Source organism: Hemitrygon akajei, chromosome 30 (genome assembly GCF_048418815.1).
Source record: "Hemitrygon akajei chromosome 30, sHemAka1.3, whole genome shotgun sequence".
Lineage (NCBI taxonomy): Eukaryota > Metazoa > Chordata > Chondrichthyes > Myliobatiformes > Dasyatidae > Hemitrygon > Hemitrygon akajei.
Genome location: NC_133153.1, coordinates 6,541,993 through 6,556,719, shown reverse-complemented (window position 1 = coordinate 6,556,719; position 14,727 = coordinate 6,541,993). Strand labels below are relative to the sequence as shown.

General features: G+C 43.8%; 1 protein-coding gene across 6 annotated transcripts in view; it reads left to right on the top strand.

The window, feature by feature from the left end:
* Positions 1-14,727, top strand: part of aldh1a2 (aldehyde dehydrogenase 1 family, member A2) — a 163,828-nt gene that overhangs the window by 82,007 nt on the left and 67,094 nt on the right. For all 6 annotated transcript variants that reach the window (XM_073032916.1, XM_073032914.1, XM_073032915.1 and 3 more), the window contains one exon: positions 5,316-5,445. In XM_073032916.1, coding sequence (XP_072889017.1) covers positions 5,316-5,445 — 130 coding nt within the window. The remainder of the gene's footprint in view (positions 1-5,315; positions 5,446-14,727) is intronic.

Sequence of the window (14,727 nt, the reverse complement as noted above, 5' to 3'; positions counted from 1 at the left end):
TTGCTTCATTGGTGGATTGGGCCACATCAGAGGATCTGAATAAATATGTCACAATTGTCACGGACTTTATAAAGTCAGTTGTGGACAAGTGTGTCCTCACAAAATCATTCAGGGTCTTCCTCAACCAGAAACCCTGAATGAACCAAAAGGCAAAACCTACTGAAGGCCAGATCGGTGGTATTCAGGTCTGGCAACCAACTAAAATATAAGAGGTTTAGCTATGACCTCCAGAAAACCATCTCACATGGAAAGTGGTAATCCCAAACCAAATTTAAATCACTGAAGAATGCTCGACAGCTGAATGCTATCACCTTTGATAAAGTAAAACCAAGCGACATACATAAGTGACAACGAAGTTTCACTCCCAGATGAGCTCAATGTCCTTTATGCTTGCTTTGACTGTCAAGACATGGAGGCACCTCCACGATCTCCCACTGTCCCAATGACCCTATGATCTCAGTTTGAGGCCAGCATGAGAGCATCCTACAGGAGGGTGAATCTACGGTAAGCATCTGACCCAGATAGGGTACCTGGCCAAGAATTAGAGACCTGTGTTAATCAACTGGAGTGTTGACTGGTATCTTTAGCCTCTCACTTCAGCAGTCTGCGGCACCCAGCTGCTGTAAGCAGGCTTCAGTTATAGCAGTGCACAGGAAGAACGTGGTAACCTGCCTTAATGACTATCATCCAGTATATCCATGGTGATGAAGGTCTTTGAGAGTTTGGTGCTGAAACATACCAACTCCTGACTGAGGAGCGACTTGAATCCACTCTAATTTGCCTACCAACACAACAAGTCAACAGCAGGTGCCATTTCAGTGGCTTTTCACAAAGCCTGACACATCTGGACAGTGAAGCTGTATACATCAGGATGCTCTTCATTGACTACAGCTCAGCATTGAACACTATCCTCCCTCAAAACTAATCAATGAGCTCCTATACCCAGGTGTCAATACCTCCCCAACTGGATCCTCACTTTTCTCACTTGGAGACCCCAGTCAGTTCGGATTCACAGCAACATCTTCTCCACAATCACCCTCAACAATTTCCCCTTGGGTTTCTTCCACTTCCTTCAAACTAAAAAGAGCCACGGACACTCACACGAGTCCCAGCCTTGCCTATCTTTTCAAAGGCTACATAGTACAGTCCATGTTCCAAGCCTACATCGGCATCGCTTTACAGATCTTCCTACACTACCTCGACTGCTTCCTCACCCATTCTGAGCTCGTTGATTTAATCAACTTTGTCTTCAACTTAAATTTATTTAGTCCACTTCCAACATCTTCTTCCCTTTCTCAGTCTATTGTATCTGCTGCTCCCTGTGTGGCCTCCTGAATATCGGTGAGACCCAGCATAGATTGGGAGATCACTTTGTTGAACATCTTGGCTCTGTCCACCACAAAAAGTGGGATTTCCCAGTAACCATCCATTTCAATTCGGCTTCCCATTCCCATTCTGACATGTCAGTCCCTGGCCCTCTCTACTGCCCCGTTGAGGGCACGCTCAGGTTGGAGGAGCAACACCTTATATTCCATCTGGGTAGATGGAATGACATGAACATTGACTCTCGAACTTCCAGAAATTGTCCTCTCCCTCTCTCTCACCATTCCTGTTTCCCTCTCTCACTTTATCTCCTCACCTGCTCATTACCTCCCTCTGGTGTTCCTCCCTCTTCCCTTTCTTCCATGGTCTTCTGTCCTCTCAATAAGAGACTCCCCCTTCTCCAGTCCTTTATCCCTTCCACCAATCAACTTCCCAGCTCTTTACTTCACCCCTCCCCCTCTCCCAGTTTCACCTATCACCTGTCACGTTGTACTTCCTCCTCCCCTCCCCAAACCTTCTTAGTCTGACTCCTTCCCCCTTCCTTTCCAGTCACGATGAAGGGTCTCAGCCCAAAATATCGACTGTACTCTTTTCCATAGATATTGACTGGCCCGTTGAGTTAATCCAGCACGTGTGTGTGTTGCTTTGAATTTCCAGCATCTGCAGATTTTCTGGTGTTTGTGATCCTCCACAATCACTGTCAGCATAGGTACACTATAAGGCTGTGTGCTTAGCCCCCTGCTTTATACATTTTATACATATAACTGGGAAGCTAAGTACATCTCTAATGCCATATTTAAGTTAGCTGTTGGCTGACTCAAAAGAGGTGATAAATCACCATATAGGAGGGAGATTGAAAATCTGGCTGAGTGGTGTCACAACAACAACCTCTCACTCATTGCCGGCAAAACCAAAGAGCTGATTGCTGACTACAGGAGGAGGAAACTGGTGAGTCAGTCCTCATCAGAGGATCAGGGGTGGAGAAAGTCAGCAACTTTAAATTCCTTGGCATTATCACTTCAGAGGATCTGTCCACGGTCTGGTATGTAAGTGATGTTGCCAAGAAGGCACAGCAGTATCTCAGCTTCCTTAGAAGTTCGTGAAGATTAAATATGTCATTTAAAACTTTGATGGACTTCTATATTTGGGCAATGGGGAGTAGACTGACTAGTTGCATCATGGCCTGGTGTGGCAACACCAATGTCTTTGAATGGAAAAGCCTATAAAATGTAGTGGATATAGCCTAGTCCCACCATCGAGCTCATCTAAATGAGCGTTGCCAGAGAAGCAGCATCTCCTCTCCTCTCGTTGCTGCCATCAGGACAGCAGCTTCAAGTGCCACACCACCAGGTTCAGGAACAGTTTTACCCCTCAACCATCAGGATCTTGAAGTGGAGAGGATAACTTCACTCAACTTTACTCACCCCAACACAACCTATAGACTCACTTTCAAGGACTCTACAACTCGTGCTCAGTATTTATTGCTTGCTTGCTTGCTTGTTTGTTTGTTTGTTTGTTTATTTATTTATTTATCTATCTATTTGTTTATTTATTTATTTATCTATTTATTTATTTATCATCTATCTATTTATTTGTTTGTTTGTTTAATCCATCTAGCTATCTTTTTATTTATTTATTCATTTATTATTACTTTTTACCTAATTTATCTCTTTTTGTGTTTGCAGTTTGTTGTCTGTTTATCCGTCTTTGTTGTATGCAGTTTTTCATTAATTCTATTGTGTTTCTTTGTATTTATTGTTAATTCCCACAAGTAAATGAATCTCAGGGTAGTATCCGGTGACATAAGTGTACTTTGATTATAAATTTACTTTGAACTTTAAGCTTTGAACTTGGAGATCGGTGATTGGACTTCACGGACTGAATGTTTCCATGAAATATCGCCACATGACAATACAATAGAAAATGATAGAAATGCTTAACAGGACAGGCAGATTATGGAGAGAGAAAAACCTGTTTAAGCTTTTCAAGTCAATTACATTTCATCAGAACTTTAATAACCTTTTCCTCGCAACATGTACTTGAGGAATATATTCCATTGACCATGACCTTACCTTTTAACATCATGGCTTTCAATACTTGTTTTCAAGCAAATGATCGACATTGCTTTTGAAAATAATGTCAAATTATTTCTAAAATATTAACACAATTTACTATCATGGAATATCTGCGTTTAACTTGATATAAATCTTATAAAACTGGTACTGTTTTCCGAGGTTCCCCCCACTCCCTCGTGTAATGTTTGAAATTGAATAATTTCCATATAATGACATCAATAACTAACTAAAGTGTTTGGCACTTGACTGGGGGAATTTCTTTATATCTTTAAATATAAGCTACTGAAAGATACGAGGGGTGATTGATAAGTTCGTGGCCTAAGGTAGAAGGAGTCAGTTTTAGAAAACCTAGCACACTTATTTTTCAACAGAGTCCCTTCCTACATTTACACACTTAGTCCAGCGGTCGTGGAGCATACGGATCTCGGACCTCCAGGAAGTGTCCACAGCAGGGGTGATTGAAAAGTTTGTGGTCTAAGGTAGTGGGAGATGAGTTATACAGCTCTCATTACATGTGCATGCAGTTCAACTCTTTGAGTGATTATGCAGAAAGTTTGAAGTTAATAACTCATCTCCTTCTACCTTGGGCCAAAAACTTATCAATCACCCCGATGAGTTATTAACTGATGAGTTATTAACTTCAAACTTTCTGCATAATCACTCAAAGAGTTGAACTGCATGCACATGTAATGAGAGCTGTATAACTCATCTCCCACTACCTTAGACCACAAACTTTTCAATCACCCCTGCTGTGGACACTTCCTGGAGGTCCGAGATCCGTATGCTCCACGACCGCTGGACTAAGTGTGTAAAGTGTGTAGGAGGGGATTCTGTTGAAAAATAAATGTGCTAGGTTTTCTAAAACTGACTCCTTCTACCCCAGGCCACAAACTTATCAATCACCCCTCATATATGGGGAGTAAAGGGGCATACTCATTTATTAGCAAATGTGCGATACTCCTCTGTCTGTTTGCCCATTTCACAGAGATTTATGTAACAATTATAACTGAGGATATTCAAATGCAGTTTGTGTGAAGCATCTAAACTATTAATATGTTTAGTGAATAATACTGCACCAAAATGGATAGTATCTGTAAATCTTCCTTGAAACAGCGATGCACAAATCCTTAAAAATACAAGATAGATACTGATGAGGAAAAGGAAAAGGCATGTGCAGGAGGGAGGGCTAAGTAATGTGGAGTGGGCAGTGCAGCGTACACACCCACAACTGTAATCACTTGACATGCTAAGAACACATGTTTCTGCATTTTATGCACCCTTCTCAAAACCAGTTTCATTTAAATTGCTGCAGATGCCTCTGGGAGGGCCAGATGATCTATACCAGCTTATCTATTCCCCAGGAACCTTGCATGATCGTATCCAGCTGTTTTTTGCCTGATGTAAGAGAGTTTGTTTCGTCCACTCCACCCAAAGGTCCACTCCTTTAATGAAGAACTGATATCAGCCTACATTGTATTGTTCTTCTGCTTGTTCCTGCAGTTTAATAAATTGTTCTCCTAATTCTCCAAATAGTAATGCACCTGCTACAAGCCCAGTGAGAGCCCCATTTCCTCTGGTAGCAACCTGGTAATGCATTCAGGCAGGCTTTGCTAGTGCATTGGTTTAATGTACTGGAGAATGTCCTGTGAACACATTAACCAGAGTCCCACCAGAGGAAATGAAACCCCTAAATGTCAGTCCTCCCTGAGTACGATCCTAATCACAATAACACACTCATCACTTTGTCAATTATGAATGATGTGGCTGAAGTCCAGTTCAGTGAAGTTGTGTACACAGACTATGAGAGACCATTATAGACCTCCAAGTGATTAATATTGTGAAAGGCATGGCTGTAGTCTCACATTCTGTCTCTGGCTTGATTTATTCTCTCACTGATTTGCCTTATGTTCTTTGCAGACACTTGAATCTCTAGATAGTGGAAAACCATTTCTCCAGGCTTATTATGTGGACCTACAGGGAGTCATAAAAACACTCAGATACTTTGCTGGTTGGACTGACAAGATTCACGGGAAGACAATTCCAGTCGGTATGTTGAAGCTTTTTTTAAAAACTATTTTGCTTGAAATTAGAGCTATATACATATATATAAACCCAAGGCTGCAATTAGAATCAATGAATAATTAATTACCTGGATTTTGGAGTCTGTGGTGAAGATTTTAATGCTTGTAACTGACCTCAGAGAAAGAAAAGTGCCCATAAAGTGTAGCCCAGTCTGTGCCAAAGACTTCCCCCACTCTGATGTGACTTTCAGTCTGTTTTACTTAGTTCTGGAATCGTGGGAGTACTGAAGTCATCAGAGGGCTGAGCAGCTAATCAGATCAGTCAAAAGTCTAGGAAATTAAAATAAAGATGGATCATTGTTAACTTCTGAGGTATTTAACAAAGCAACATAAAGACTGGGCCTTACACAAGGACAAAAGTACAGCTGAAATGTCATTAGAAAAATTTAAAGTTAGAAGTTACCATTTTAAAATACTATGATTTTTATTGTGAAGTAAATGACTAGCAGTCTGTTTTTTAAACACTTTTTCATAGTTAAGGAAGATGATTAGTACTGGTTATGACAACACATCAAAAGTGAATTACCTCACATTCTACAGTGTTTAATACTGTCAACAATTTTGCATTGTGATCGCACATAAAAAGATTGGTGTTGATAATAGGCCACTAATTCGAAGTTTAGCTGGCTAGTGGTGCAGTGGCATCAGAACCGGACTTCAAGGCGAGTGGACCCTAGTTCGAATCCGGCCGGCTCCTTGTACACTTTCCATCCGTGTGGGGTTGAGGGTTCAGCTAGCAACTTGATCCCGTAAAAAGCGGACAGGTATGCTAAAGAAATGGCAGGGTTGCCATCCGATGCTCCACAAGGAGCTGAAAGGAACAACAACATTCCAATCTTAGCTACACTTGTGATGGGTGATCAACAGCCCATCCTGTGAAAGGTCTGAGTTTCACTGACAATGGCTTTTGCATTTATGCATCCAACTGTGCAAGTACGGATACCAGCAGTTGCTGATGATTTGGCATAGAAGGATTGATGATCCCTGAAAATTCCTTTATAACTGCAAGCCTTGAAATGTGGGTAATCTGAGTTAATATCCTCATTATAGAGATTATTCACTCTCATGTGTGAAACTTGCAGACAGATTATTGGTCAATTTACAAGTTGGAGCGTAAACCAGTACCATTTTTAAAATTGATATAAACCGTGGATTTTGATGTGCATTTAGCAGATGAAGCCACACGGTCAGTGAAAGGTTCAAGAATGACTCAAATGCTTAGATCTGAGATTCAAGCTAATACTCCAGAAGGTACTTCAGGGCAGCATGGTAACATAGTGTTAAACACAACACCTTATAATACCAATGGCCTGGGTTCAATTCCTACCATTGCCTGTAAGGAGTTTGTATGTTCTCTCCGTGACCGCATGGGTTTCCTCCGGATGCTCCAGTTTCCTCCCACAGTCCAAAGATGTACCAGTAGGTAGGTAATTGGTCATTGTAAATTGTCCCATCATAGACTAGGATTAAATTGCAGGATTGCTTGAAGGGCCAATGGGGCATTCTCCGCACTGTATGCCAGTAAATAAATAAAAATTGCCAAGTACTTGCAACAGGTCATATATATGCCAGCATCTCACTAAGTTCATATACAAACTTGGCTCATTAGCTAACTGACTCTGCTGTGAGAAGACCCCCTTTCATTAGCAATATATATTTAGGGTCGGTATGATATGGGGTTTCACCAAACAGGAAAGTTAGGATGTTCTGACGTAGGGACATTGGTTGTAGCAAATGCTCTGTAAATACTGTCCCATGCACTGTTATCGTTCACCAGGAAATGACAGATTGTACGCTGACATAACATGACTAAGGAAGCATATTTACCACTTTCAACTTCAACAAATAGTTAAAGAGAATGAAAAGAAAAATAAAAGGGCCCACTACAGTTAAACCAATCCAATGTGCACATAGACGTTGGAGCTTGCTTCGGGATTAGTCGGGTGTGTTGCTTCACTCACGCGCTGAACTTACATCCTGTATAAAAGACACCAGCCACAGTCTGAACTTCCCTCGAAGACTATCTGGCTCTCTCAGGAGTATTGGCACTTCCTCATTGGAGCCATTCGTCTGCACAAAGCACTTCTTACAACTGGGTCTCTCCTTTGAATGGGATTTTCTGTGACACTTTCCCTTGCGCCCTGCTCTGCAGCTCCCAACAAAAGACCCCAAACCGGACTACAGTCCTTCAGAAATCTGATCCTCCCCAGTTCTCTAGAATCTTCCCTTGCATGCTACTGGGCACAAAATTACACCACGTACCAAGACAACCCTGATTTGCTGACTTAGCATTCCTAAGTTGGACATCATGGCTCCTTATCTTTAGCTGAAGCCAAAACACTCTTACTGGATACATGGCTATTGCAGAAAACTGCTAAAAGAAAATACCTCACAGCATAGCAATAGAAATCTTAATCAGGGCATTGTATTCTCCCCTCACCAAAAATAGTCATGTCCTCATGACTTTGGAACTTACTAAACTATTATTAATAGCACTGTATTCAAATGAATTTTGTGATTTCAGGAGCCCCAATCCATTTGTGAAGTAATGTATCTCACTGTTGGGATGGATGTGTCACACTGTTTCCCTGGTGCACCATATGTCAGTCTGTTGGGTGTTTCCTTACTCTCTGAGGCCTCCTTATCTCATCTTCAACTTCTTCAGCTTCAGCCACTTCTTATGACCATTCCTGTCCACTAGGACAGGCCTCCCCGACTATCACTCATACCTCCCAGCAGCTCAGGTCACCCACTACCCGACTGAACTCAGCTTCATCCCCAGTGATATTGGAGCTCAGTTTAAGCGGGTGCTGCTGAACATACTCGGCCTCGGCTGATGCTGACTGGTGAGGCCTCTCTTGGAATCGGTGTCTTCTATCCCATCAGCTACTCCTCCAGGACGTAATGTGACACCGGTTTAGACTAGGTGTATCACACCGTTGTTATGAAAACCCCGTAACCAGGTAACTTACCAGCAAAGATAGATGGATCAGCTGAGTTGGATGCTACTATTTTCAACCGTTTTATTCAACAAGGGCACAAACGTATGGTTAATACAAAACATTCAGATCATCAAAACTCAATCTAAAACACCGGTGTAATAATAATCATTCAAAACACAAGCTCGATCATCGTCTAGGGGTAATGTAGATTTTATATCGTTCACTGGATATCTAAAAGTCTTTTAGATCACGGCAGTTTCACTTAGTTGCCGGCGGAAGTGTCGCGTTGGTGCACTTTTAGTTAGAAAGACAGAGAACATGAAGCATTTACCCGACAGGTTTTCCAACCTGTAGGAGGTAGTCGGAAGTCTCGTTGGGAATGGACTCTCATCTGTGGCTTCCCCTGTAGCTAGGCCGTCTTCCGTGGTGAAGTTGCCAATCCCAGGCAAGGGAAGGACGCACACGAACCCCACCACTGGCTGTAGCTATTAAAACGCTGTCGCAGGATTTCTAGCGTTTCTCCTTCGTGTGTTTCCTTGGTGCATCTGAGGGTCCTCCCCTCAGACCCGCCTTTATACTTCTTCACGGGATCGCAGGTGTCAATCAAGTTGCAGGTAATGCGATCTCTCTCTCAACCAGCCCACTTTGCCCGAGGGCTTTTCAGGTGGTCTCCATGAGACAATAGTCAAAGTCACTTTTATTCTGCTTCTTGGGAGAACGTGGTCTTTCGCACGTCTCTCTCTCTTGGGTCAGTTGACCCCCCTTAACTAGAGTTCTTGCGATTTTCACAAAGGAGGGGGCCAACGGCATAACACCTCCCCCCATAATGGGTTTTTAACCAGCGGTTAAAAACAGGTTGACACAGGAATTTTTTTTTTTTTTTTTTTTGAATCTACATACTACACAAGCTTTTCTCTTCACAGAGTACTACTGTTATACATTCAAGTCAGTATCTAAACAGGTAACAAGTACAGTGCCCCTTTTCTTTAATACCTTAACCTCATGTGCCATACTAACGCCTGGTAGCATCAAACTTCAGCTCAATAACCACCTTATTTATTTGCTTTCTTCAGCAACATAACTAAGGAGGTGTGATCTTAGCTTACATACATCTACAAAGGTTCATGCAAAAGACAAATTTTTATGCTACTTTCAAACTTAACAGTCAAGCTTCCATGGGTGTTGTCTTTATTATTCACATACTTTGTCAAAATCCCTTAAAACCGGCTTCTGCTATTTTAAAAATCGCGTCCCCATTAACCCTCGCCTTTTTTCCGGTTAATTCCCTCGTGGCGATCTTGGGCACCCTGGCGAAATAGGCTTTCGCCCGCTCCTTTCATAGGAGTTATTTTATCAGCGTGTTCTAAACTTAGACCACCCAATTCCTTAATTTTAGGCAATTTGTCGTTTTTCTCTTCAGGACCCGTCATGCTATTAGTTTCCAATTTAAGATCCGCAAGCGATCTCGCTTTGTTCAGACAGCATTTCAAATTCTGCCTTTTCACACCACACTCTGGAATAACAATAGCGTGTGGGGCCCCTTTACCTTCCAACTCAACCTGTAATTGATTCACAGGCTTTGTGGTACCAAGCCATTGTCTCTGTAGCCTGGTTGCTGCTTTTGATATCAGTCCAGCCTTTAAATTTTCTTCATTCAATTTGGGAACTACACATCCCCCTTTCCCTTGAGTTCCGTGACTAGGTTCAGCACCATGTGTATCCCCATCTTGGACACACTCAAACGGGACATTGGCCTCTTCCAGGTTTTCAACACCCGTACCTTTTTCAAATTCTAACGTCCCCCCCTCCTTCCAGTAACTCTCCAGGCAGCCCCCTGTTGGGGAAGGCGCAACCCTGCGAGCTGAAACAACCTCCTCGGCCATGTCAGCTGACTTCTCCACAGCAAGGATACCCTTCTCCTCTAAGACTGCCCTCATTTCACTCTCGGGACCATCGAGAACATCTTTAGAACTCTCAACTTCTCCAAACAATTCTGCCAAACCAGACAGATCAACCACGTCCAACTCTGGACGTTTTAACAGCTTTATCCGTTTCTCATCTTTATTTCCTACCTCTAGGACCTTTCTCTTCACTAAGGGGGGAGCTATCTCCTCGCCCTTACCCCCTTTTACTTTACTACCTTCCGTTTTACCACCCTCTGAACCCTCGTGGTGTAGGGTCGGTAAAAACGTCTGGCCCAATTTCAAACTGCGCGCTGTCCCAGCCGCCGCTCTTGACAGGCTGCGAGTGACCGCACATGCGCGATAGCTCGGGGACTCCATGGGCGGGGCCTCAACTATCAGGGCGGTTCCGATCTTCCCACCCGCGAGGTCATTACCCAACAGGAGGTCCACGCCCTCCCCCGGTAACTCCGGCAGGACTCCTAGCTCCACAGGTCCCGACACCAACTCGCAATCGAGAAAGACCCTATGCAAAGGCACGACCGCGGTCTGGTTCCCGATTCCTCTCAGGGCAACCTCCCCCGTCCGAGGGCCGAAATTTAACACATTACGGCTAATTAACGATAGTTCCGCTCCCGTGTCTCTCCAAATTCGTACGGGGATGGGGGGGGTCCCCTTCCCTCAAAGACACGGTTCCTTCGGAACTAAATGTCTCCCGCCCCTCTGGTACTCCATCTACCTGGGGCCCTCTTGTCAACTTCCTGATTACCACTGCATGCCCGATAGGGGTCGCTGCTCTCTCCCTCTCTGGCTCCTTTCTCGGAGCAAAGCATTTTGATGCAATATGTCCCACCTTTCCACAATTAAAACAGTTTAAACCAGGAGATCTCCAGGTTTCCTGTCTGTTATCCTCACTTTTTGTGCTAGCTCCCGGCGGAGTTTCTCCCTTAGCCGGCGGACTTTCCCTACCATTCCGACGGTCTCTCGGGTAACTTTTTGGCGAGGAAAACTTTGTCTTGTGGGTTAGGGCATATTCATCTGCGAGCCTAGCCATCTCTGAGATGGACTGATTCGTCCTCTCATTTAAATACATTCGGATCTCTTCCGGAACGCAACCTTTAAATTCCTCAATCAAAACTAACTCCCTGAGACGCCCATAGTTCTCGGCCACCTTTTCAGCTGTGCACCAACGGTCCAAGAGCACACCCTTCTCATGGGCTAGCTCATGGAATACGTTTGATTCCACCCTCTTTTTAAATTTCGGAACCTTTGTCTATACGCCTCAGGTACTAACTCGTAACCTCGGAGAATGGCCTCCTTTACTTGAGCATAATTTCCGTCCTTTTCCGGGGGCAGCGCGGTATATACCCGCTGTGCTTTTCCTCGTAACACACTTTGTAACAACGCCACCCATTGCTCTCTGGGCCACTGCTGATTCCCTGCCACCTTTTCAAAAAGCAAGAAATAACTGTCAACATCCGTCTCCTCGAACGGGGGGACCAACCTCAACGCCCGACTAATATCAAACCCCTCCTCTCTCTCTTCCCCTTGAGTTCTTCGCTCTTGCTTTCGCCTGTCCAGCTCCAATTCATGGCCCCTTTGTTTCTCTTTCTCTTCTGCTTCTAGCTGCTTTAGTTTGAACACATGCTCTCTTTCCACAGCCCTTTCCTTTGCGGCTCTCTCTTTTTCCCTCTCAGCTCTCTCGGCTTCTTTTTCCCTCTCAGCTCTCTTGGCTTCTTTTTCCCTCTCAGCTCTCTCTCTCTCTCTCTCTCTCTCTCTGCAGCCTTCTCAGCTGCTTCTACTTCTAGCTGCTTTATTTTAAACTCATGTTCCAGCCTTGCTTTCTCCAACTCTGCCTGATTTGTCCCACTCACTAATCTCCTTTCGGGAATATTTTCCAAATCCTCAGCTGCAAACACCTTCTTCCCAACGTAATGCTGTTGTATGACCCTTCGCACTTCCTGCTTTTTCATTGTTGGCTTCACCGCTGTGAGGTCTAATGCCTGCGCCAAATTTACCAAGTCTGATTTTGTAGCCTTCCCTAGCGCCTCTACTGTCGGGTTTCTCCTAAATTCCGACACATCCATCTTTGCTGGTTTCCCGTCTGGCTACCTGCGTAACCAGATTTAAGTTTGGACTTACAGCCCGATTCACTGACCCTCCCATTTGGTTTCAAATCCCGGACGAGCCCCCACTTGTTACGAAAACCCCGTAACCAGGTAACTTACCAGCAAAGATAGATGGATCAGCTGAGTCGGATGCTACTATTTTCAACCGTTTTATTCAACAAGGGCACAAACGTATGGTTAATACAAAACATTCAGATCATCAAAACTCAATCTAAAACACCGGTGTAATAATAATCATTCAAAACACAAGCTCGATCGTCGTCTAGGGGTAATGTAGATTTTATATCGTTCACTGGATATCTAAAAGTCTTTTAGATCACGGCAGTTTCACTTAGTTGCCGGCGGAAGTGTCGCGTTGGTGCACTTTTAGTTAGAAAGACAGAGAACATGAAGCATTTACCCGACAGGTTTTCCAACCTGTAGGAGGTAGTCGGAAGTCTCGTTGGGGGAATGGACTCTCATCTGTGGCTTCCCCTGTAGCTAGGCCGTCTTCCGTGGTGAAGTCGCCAATCCCAGGCAAGGGAAGGACGCACACGAACCCCACCACCGGCTGTAGCTATTAAAACGCTGTCGCAGGATTTCTAGCGTTTCTCCTTCGTGTGTTTCCTTGGTGCATCTGAGGGTCCTCCCCTCAGACCCGCCTTTATACTTCTTCACGGGATCGCAGGTGTCAATCAAGTTGCAGGTAATGCGATCTCTCTCTCAACCAGCCCACTTTGCCCGAGGGCTTTTCAGGTGGTCTCCATGAGACAATAGTCAAAGTCACTTTTATTCTGCTTCTTGGGAGAATGTGGTCTTTCGCACATCTCTCTCTCTTGGGTCAGTTGACCCCCCTTAACTAGAGTTCTTGCAATTTTCACAAAGGAGGGGGCCAACGGCATAACACCGTTCCTTGGGAGGAACTTGCACCTTCTTAAAAGCAGCTCTGAACACCAGAAAAATTCTCTCCATTTCTCTTCTGGCATGCTCCCATGTGCTTTCTCACAGTGGGAGTATTTGTTCCCACAAGCATGGAAGCTTCACTTTTTTCCACTGGATCTGGGCAATGTACACTAGTGTATCAATGGTCTAAGCTACTCTAACATCTGCTACCAAAAACTCCAGTTTCACCGACAAGTAACCACCATACAGGTACTAAGCATCCAAATTTCTAGAGCTTTAAGTGGCACCGTTGGTAAGTGCATCAAATACCAGTTGTAAAAGGATCTGTAAAGTAAAGTAAGTTGAGAAGCTGTATCAAGTATGGTTTTAGCATAAATATTTTCAATCTGTGTGGATATATCCGCGTCTGGGCCCACTAAGCCTTCAGATATAGAGTTTTGCACTTTAGTATTTCCCTTGAATGCTGATTGGAACAACGCACACAAAATGCTGGTGGAACGTAGCAGGCCAGGCAGCATCTATAGGACATACATGGTAAATGGTCAGGCATTGAAGAATGCAGTAGAACAGAGTGATCTAAGAATAATGGTGCATAGTTCCCTGAAGGTGGAATCTCATGTGGATAGGGTGATGAAGAAAACTTTTGGTATGTTGGCCTTTATAAATCAGAGCATTGAGTATAGGAGTTGGGATGTAATGTTAAAATTGTACAAGGCATTGGTAAGGCCAAATTTGGAGTATTGTGTACAGTTCTGGTCACCAAATTATAGGAAAGATGTCAACAAAATAGAGAGAGTACACAGAAGATTTACTAGAATGTTACCTGGGTTTCAGCACCTAAGTTACAGGGAAAGATTGAACAAGTTAGGTCTTTATTCTTTGGAGCATAGAAGGTTGAGGGGGGACTTGATAGAGGTATTTAAAATTATGAGGGGGATAGATTGAGTTGACGTGGATAGGCTTTTTCCATTGAGAGTAGTGGAGATTCAAATAAGAGGACATGAGTTGAGAGTTAGGGGGCAAAAGTTTAAGAGTAACACGTGGGGAAATTTCTTTACTCAGAGAGTGGTAGCTGTGTGGAACGAGCTTCCAGTAGAAGTGGTAGAGGCAGGTTCGGTATTGTCATTTAAAGTAAAATTGGATAGGCTTATGGACAGGAAAGGAATGGAGGGTTATGGGCTGAGTGCGGGCTAGTGGGACTAGGTGAAAGTAAGTGTTCGGCACGGACTAGAAGGGCCGAGATGGCCTGTTTCCGTGCTGTAATTGTTATATGGTTATAAGTACAGTCGACGTTTCGGGCCGAGACCCTTCGTCAGGACTACTGATTGGAACATATTCTTTCGAAGATGCCAGTCCATTCCTTTACTGGGCCCCTTCAAAGTTTTTCATCTTTT